This window comes from Cimex lectularius, unplaced genomic scaffold, assembly GCF_000648675.2.
Source record: "Cimex lectularius strain Harlan isolate CLEC.00 unplaced genomic scaffold, Clec_2.1 scaffold23, whole genome shotgun sequence".
Taxonomy (NCBI): Eukaryota; Metazoa; Arthropoda; class Insecta; order Hemiptera; family Cimicidae; genus Cimex; species Cimex lectularius.
In genome coordinates this window covers 308,731-316,178 of record NW_019392690.1, presented here as the reverse complement: position 1 = coordinate 316,178, position 7,448 = coordinate 308,731, and the positions used below count along the sequence as shown (strand labels likewise).

General features: G+C 35.6%; 1 protein-coding gene, 1 long non-coding RNA gene and 1 other non-coding gene across 4 annotated transcripts; all 3 read left to right on the top strand.

Moving 5' to 3' along the window:
* Nucleotides 1-1,907: 1,907 nt before the first annotated feature.
* On the top strand, nt 1,908-6,517 carry LOC106665925 (TBC1 domain family member 13). Of its 2 annotated transcripts, none has more exons than XM_014392741.2 (11): nt 1,908-2,177; nt 2,250-2,323; nt 4,434-4,559; nt 4,634-4,790; nt 4,855-5,011; nt 5,173-5,374; nt 5,507-5,708; nt 5,776-5,898; nt 5,964-6,021; nt 6,104-6,169; nt 6,232-6,517. In XM_014392741.2, exons 1-11 carry the CDS (start codon nt 2,158-2,160, stop codon nt 6,268-6,270), a joined length of 1,224 nt encoding a protein of 407 aa, XP_014248227.2. In that variant the 5' UTR covers nt 1,908-2,157; the 3' UTR covers nt 6,271-6,517. The 2 variants fall into 2 exon arrangements, with proteins under 2 accessions (XP_014248227.2, XP_024081658.1); XM_024225890.1 differs by having other exon boundaries at nt 1,912-2,177; nt 5,176-5,374.
* A 192-nt stretch (nt 6,518-6,709) lies between these two features.
* LOC106666960 lies at nt 6,710-7,131 on the top strand. The gene is made up of 2 exons (XR_001340504.2): nt 6,710-6,783; nt 6,846-7,131. It is a non-coding gene; the product is annotated as an uncharacterized LOC106666960 (long non-coding RNA).
* Nucleotides 7,132-7,377: 246 nt separating this feature from the next.
* On the top strand, nt 7,378-7,448 carry Trnastop-uca. Its single transcript has one exon. It is a non-coding gene; the product is annotated as a tRNA-Sec (tRNA).

Here is a 7,448-nt window from a genome sequence, read left to right as displayed (position 1 = left end):
AAAAAAGGTTTCAATTATTTGAAAAAAAATCCTCTTAAGATAGTATAGCCAAGCAGCTATTAAAGCATTAGCATGTAAAAAAATCACATCAAAATTAATCAGTGGATGTATCCAAAATCTCAAATCCTGGGAAAGTGCAACAACTTAATAATATCTTGGGTTCCAGGGTACAAAGGAAACTTTGGTATCGAAAAATGAACAAGTAGATACATTGGCCAGAGGAAGATCTGCAAGGCCTGTACAGGCCCTGAACCTTTTCTTTGAATAACAAAACAAATACATAGTCCACCATGTCAGAATGGATCCAAAAAAGACAAAAGGAGAAGTGGATAAACTCTAGGGGCGATAGACAGTAAACTTATGTTAAAAAATACCTTACCAAGACTGGCAAACTACTGCTAAAATTGAAAGGACTAAACTCAGATGCATGAAAAACTATATACTGATAACTGGCATCTGAGAAAACTTCTACATAACGTAGGTATTTTGATGGCCCCATTTGTAGGTTATACAATGAGGAGGAAGAAACAGCCATCTTCGAATGCGGAGCAACTGCACAATGGAGACCTAACCTGGATACAAAGGACACCCAGGAATTGTAGCAACAACAGTCAATGACCTAGTGCTTCTTACAAGAAGGATCGAGTTGATTGCACTGAGCTAAGGAACCCAGAAAGTACAATAAGCCGAAAGGCTGCAGTGCTTGGAGAACCCAAAACCTCTATTTCCTAGTATCCATATTTATGATCATCATCGAGGGTCAGTAGCTGGATATATACCTATGGAAATAAACCAAGGAGTAGATTATATATATATACACAGTATATCAGGCAGGGACTGTGGCTATTGCACACTGCTAAGATAAAAAGGTTGGGTATACCAACAAACGAATAGCCATCTACTAGGTCAATCATACTCATTGGTAGTAACAAAAATGTTTTACTACCAGGAGGCTGATAAATTGGCCAAGTTCAGTCAGGGCATCATCGGCCATGAACGCTTTTGCATACTTTGGCAAACCAAGCCAAGAATGCTGATCCATGTATGGTTGGATGGATAGATGTATTAGTCGAGGTGCGTATTATACTGCTGCCTTTAAGTGCTATTGTATCCCCTGTGCCTATAGCACACCAGTGAGTTCTATTTAATCAAGAAACTTGATTAGTAGGCTTGGTTTCTGTGGTTGAATTTCTTCTACAGTCACATTTTACATCCCAAAACACTTCCTCCTGCAGGCAAGTGTAGAACACGGTTTGTTAATAGGTGTGTTTGTGTCTCCTCTGCTTCTTTGCAGATTCTTGGATTATCTTCTTCTTTAAACATTTAGTTTGGAGTGTCCTGTTAGGGCGTTTTTCCTCCTCCCTTTGATACATTCTGCTACTTCTTTCCTTCCGAAATTTATTAGGAGGTTGTTGGATTGTTTGTGTCCAATGAGTGAACTCCCTCATTTTCTTTTTATCCTTCTGTCCATGGTGCTCGTTGATTCGGGTATCAGCAGAACAGCAGCGTTCCAATCCCATATGTCCTGGGCCCCAGCAGAAGCTGACTTTGTTCTGCTTACCTAAAATGTTTAGTTTGGTTTTGAAGCTCAACACCATCTTTGAACTAATGATGTATGAGCTTATATTGGTAGGCATCCTAAGCAAATACAATATACATATATACATACGATATTAATACTAAACAAATAGCATACAAATATTTTATAAATGGAACAAATTTCAATTCAAAATAATACGAAACGAACGGGTGTAAACCGTTTTGATGAGGTTTTTAAATTTGTTTCGTATGATTGTTGTTTTTGTTTTTGTTTTCTTTCAAAAGTTGTCAGATTGAAAGTTTGGATCCGCCGCGCTATACGATATGCTATCGACCTTTGTCAGGTTCGATCATAGGATTCATGCTGCTGGGTCGACTTTGGACTGGAACGAAGGTTTTGTTTGTGTTCTGCAGCAGTGGGGATCGGTTATTAGGGAAAGTTTGGAATTTCATGTCGTTCTAGCTGTTTATCTCTATGTTCTCTAGCGATAAATAGAAAAAGGGATCTGATTTTCTCATGCCATCCCATTAGTACTGCAGTCTCTATTGTTTAATTCCCCTGGGATTTTTATATTCCTTCTTCTTTTTTGTATTCTCTACTTCGAAGAGACATCCTTCATGTCATCCTACAAAGAAAGGTAAGTTATTTTCTTTTAAAATTTACAAATTTTATATTTTACTTTTTTTAAATAATTTGTTTTTATTGAAAGGTTGAAACTTTTCGAGGATGTGATCGGATGTGAAGAAATCGACCTAAGAAGATTGAAATTACTTTGCTTCAACGGTTTGCCTTTATAAATCAATTAATTTAACATTTTTACATTTCAGATTTAATTTTTGTTAATTCTGGACATCCCTAATTGTCAAAATAGTGGCCCAAGTTAAGTAATTGGCAATTAACGCCCCCTTTTTTTTCTCTAATCCTTTGTCCTTCCATTCACGCTTGTGTTCAAATAATTGTTAATTTAATTTGACTTATCATAATGTCAGATAACATATTATCTACCAAAAAATAACATGCAGACAAAAAAAGTCCTTAAAATACCATTTTGCCAGGAAATTTAAAAATCTAAAAAATAGGCAGTGGACTTACTGGGTTTGTCTAAACTCGTGGGTTTTTTTTTAATGTTTATTCTTGTCTTTGAGCCGTCTTCAGTGAGGAACCCTAAAACGAATTAAAATCAGATGGCTACAACGGTGTCTGTCAAAATGAGAGAAAAGCTCAGCTTTGACAGCCCCTTCCAAGTGGACGTCGACGATAGACATTTGGAAAAAAGTCGGCCCAAATATGGTGATCGCGGTTATAACAGAGAGTAGGGATAAAAGGGTCGAACTTCACACCAGCGAAGCCCCCTGGACTAACCTCAACGATTTTCCAAGCTGAAGTCCATGCATTACTCTGCGATCAGGAGTTAATAAAAAAAAATGTGAAAGGTGCACAGATATGTATAATCTTAGACAGCCCTGGGTATTTGACATAGAGGCAATGAGACAATATATATGCTGACCAAAAAAAGGAACCAACTAAAAATTCTCTAGGTTCTGAATCTTACTATGGCCTAGAATCTTGCCACAAAAGAGGATACATGTCAAAATGATCCTTAATGAATCCAAAACTTTGTAGATCAATACCACAGACATGCGAAGAGATTAATAACTGCAACTTCAGCAATGTTGTCCGTCATGAGTAGTAAGTTGAGGACTCGAACTTGGCAAATACATATTCGCTCTTTTCGTACTGGGTGGTACAAATCTCGCATGTGTGTAGGCACTCTATTTGGCAAATGCTGAGTCGAGCATCTTGAGACTTGGATATCTGGGGCCACCTTTAGACCATATAACAACAAATTATGTCCAGGCTCTCCCCTCCATGCTGGAGGCAGGAAAGCGAGAACGGATAGTTCAGTCTAGCCTAGGCATTGGAAGAAAAACAATAAGAAAAAATCCAGCTGAAAGCCAGTCAAATCAGATTTGTATCCACTTTGATTTTTATTAATATAAATTATTTCTGTTGTGTGGCCCATTTTCATTTATGGTTTTTTTTGTATTTTCCATTTTGGTTATCAAGGTTGATTATTTTAATTTTGCCCCTCAGGCCCATATTATCCCATAGTATCTAATTATTCTTATATTGTTAGTTTGTAAGCAAAGGTTCATGTTTTGTTGTTTTATATTTTTTTATATAATGTATCTTGATTCATAAGGAAATACATTTTTGTTTTAAAAGAAACAAAACAGAGGTGTCCCTCTGCAATTGGGTTCATAACTTATTTCAAATCAAAATTCCTTGATATTGAGGCAGATCACCAGCCTCAAGTGGGTTAATCAAACCTTAAAATACGGAATATACTCATTCCTTAAAGGATCCACAATAAATAATGGTAGCAGAGTAAATGAAAAAAAACTCGTCACAGGAATTTTAATTTGGAAAAATAGAATTGCATTCAATTAACAAATTTGTTCTTAATCCCTTTAAATTTATATAATTATTTTGTCACGCTCATTGAACAAATAATANTATAATTCAAACAATACGACTGTCCCTCCAACAGAAGATTCAATAACTATTACACCCATGAATCCCAATTGTTTCCTACTTACAATGCAAATACTACAAGGAATTTTAATTACAATCCCAAAGACTACCCAGGATTTAATAGATTTCAATATGGAAAAGGGGATCCAAACTTCCAAAAATCAAACCTTGGAAATTATGCCAAGGAGACGGAATATACTCATTCCTTAAAGGATCCACAATAACCAAGAAACACCACATTGTTTCATTGTTCATTATAAATAAACTTTTCAATATTTCATTTTAGTCATGTACAGTTCATGTTTCTTTGGTAAATTGTGAATTTTAGTATAGGAAAATATAAATAGATTGATTGCAGGTATTCCCGATGAACAAACAAACAGAGCGATTTGTTGGAAGCTGATGCTCAATTATCTCCCTCCTTTACGGAAATCATGGAGTGAGACTTTAGCGAGGAAAAGAGAGCTTTACAGGCAGTTTGTAGGTAAGAAACAAGTTTTTTTTTTTTTTTTTTTTTAAATGTACTCAAGTTGAATAAGCTTAAATGTGTGTTGTTAGATGAAATGATCGTCAACCCTGGCGAAAGTAGTGATACTGAAGGTGATAGAGTCGATGTCACATATTCCGATCATCCGTTGAATCTCAATCCAGACAGCCAGTGGGGGACTTTTTTCAAAGATAATGAAGTCCTTCTGCAAATAGATAAAGATGTTAGGTACTGCAAAATAATATCTATAATATAAGAGTAACACAATATAATTTTTTTTTTTTTTAAATAGGAGGCTCTGCCCTGATATTTCATTCTTCCAGCAGCCTACTCAGTTTCCTTGTAAAGCAGTTGTTCATTCCGGAGGAGCGAAACGGCTGCACAGAAGGGTCCAACACTCAATTCTCAAATCGGCCAATGTCGAGCGAAAAGGCCTTGGGATGACTAGGGTAAATTCTCGCAATAAATGTTTTTTTAATTGTGTATTTTACTGTAGTAAAAGTTAAACGTGGATTATTGTTTTGTTTTTTTAACTCTCTTGGAATTTACAGCAGGTAATTTATTTTCATAAAATATTTTGATGTCGAGATTCATTTAAATATTTATGAAACAGATAGCACTGACTGTTCGTAAGGCTTCGGAGGATTACGCCCCGCTTGCCGAAGGTTCGGAGGCGCATTGGGAAGTCGTCGAAAGGATCCTCTTTCTCTACGCAAAGCTGAACCCCGGCCAAGGGTACGTTCAAGGAATGAACGAAATAATCGGACCGATTTATCACGTGTTCGCTTGTGATCCTGATATAAGTTGGAGAGGTACATTAATTATAAATTCCCTATTTTCGTGGTCCGCTTGACCAATTAATTATAAAGTTTCAACGATAATTTTTTCAACTGTAATAAAATTTCATGTTACAATAAGACTTAAAAATCGTGATTTGTTTCAAGAGCATGCGGAAGCGGACTGTTTTTTTGTATTCACAAATCTAATGGGTGAGATTAGAGACTTTTTTATTAAAACACTAGACGAGGCCGAATCAGGAATAAATGGATTGATGCACGCATTAGAGAAAGAACTTAGATCTAATGACCACCAGGTGTATATGCAATTGCAAAAACAAGATCTGAAACCTCAGTACTACAGCTTTAGGTTTTTTTTTTTCAATTATAATAATTTTATATTTTGCTTAAACATTGACTCAATTTAATTATTAAAGGTGGTTGACTCTTCTTCTTTCTCAAGAATTCCCGCTTCCTGATGTATTGAGGATTTGGGATTCATTATTTGCCGATTCAAACAGATTTTCATTTTTAATCCATGTTTGCTGTGCCATGATAGTGTATGTATCACTTTTCTTTTTTAAACTAAAATTAATAAATATGATTGACAAAATTTCTTCTTCAGTCATCTCAGGGAAGTATTGCTTGATGGGGATTTTCCTAATAATGTCAAACTTCTCCAAGTAAGTTGTAATTTGAAATAATTTTTCATAAAAGATTTTCTACTTCAGAATCAATTTTTTTTTTTTTTTAAATTTATTTTAGAACTTCCCGCCGATAGATGTACGCGTTCTGATTACAAAAGCTGCAGAATTAGCTTCGAGGAAACACGTGAGTGTTTCGTAGATTTCTTCAATATTTGATTTGTTCTGAAATTAAATTCGTTTTGACAGAAAAATACATTTGTAAGGAGTGGAGTGAGTACACTGTGAAAGCCAGCGGACAATTAAGTATTTTAAAAATATTTTTCAGTACATTTTTACCTAGTCGTTTTTTCAAAAGAAACAAGCACCAAATTTTGTACTGTTTTCTTTCTGTGAGTTACCAGGGCAAATTAAAACATTTCAATTACTTCTACTCAAAATTTAACTTTTAGATCTGATTTTTAAGGCTTACCTTATTATCATGGAATCATAACTATTATTCTTATTAAATTCACTAGTTTAGAGGTCCGCTTGACCAATTAATATCATGCAATTAATTAAGGTTTTTAGTTGAGATAAAAAAGTCAATGGCACGAGTGGGATTCGAACCCACGATCTTTGGCTTGATACGCTGCTGCTCTACCACTTGAGCTATTGTGACCTCGATCCACTCGGACTCCAACCTCCCATCTCAACCACACCTTTTGAATTTTCTCNTTTTTTAATTTATTTTAGAACTTCCCGCCGATAGATGTACGCGTTCTGATTACAAAAGCTGCAGAATTAGCTTCGAGGAAACACGTGAGTGTTTCGTAGATTTCTTCAATATTTGATTTGTTCTGAAATTAAATTCGTTTTGACAGAAAAATACATTTGTAAGGAGTGGAGTGAGTACACTGTGAAAGCCAGCGGACAATTAAGTATTTTAAAAATATTTTTCAGTACATTTTTACCTAGTCGTTTTTTCAAAAGAAACAAGCACCAAATTTTGTACTGTTTTCTTTCTGTGAGTTACCAGGGCAAATTAAAACATTTCAATTACTTCTACTCAAAATTTAACTTTTAGATCTGATTTTTAAGGCTTACCTTATTATCATGGAATCATAACTATTATTCTTATTAAATTCACTAGTTTAGAGGTCCGCTTGACCAATTAATATCATGCAATTAATTAAGGTTTTTAGTTGAGATAAAAAAGTCAATGGCACGAGTGGGATTCAAACCCACGATCTTTGGCTTGATACGCTGCTGCTCTACCACTTGAGCTATTGTGACCTCGATCCACTCGGACTCCAACCTCCCATCTCAACCACACCTTTTGAATTTTCCCTCCTTTCAATTTCAAAAATTCAAAAGGTGTGGTTGAGATGGGAGGTGGTGTCCGAGTGGATCGAGGTCACGATAGCTCAAGTGGTAGAGCAGCGGTATCAAGCCGAAGATCGTGGGTTCGAATCCCACTCGTGCCA

What these genes read in the sequence shown, in the direction of transcription:
- LOC106665925 (XM_014392741.2), top strand. Translation starts at nt 2,158, where the DNA reads ATGTCATCCTACAAAGAAAG. An exon ending in CCTCAGTACTACAGCTTTAG is followed by an intron (nt 5,709 to 5,775) that starts GTTTTTTTTTTT and finishes TAATTATTAAAG; the next exon opens with GTGGTTGACTCTTCTTCTTT. An exon ending in ATAATGTCAAACTTCTCCAA is followed by an intron (nt 6,022 to 6,103) that starts GTAAGTTGTAAT and finishes AATTTATTTTAG; the next exon opens with AACTTCCCGCCGATAGATGT.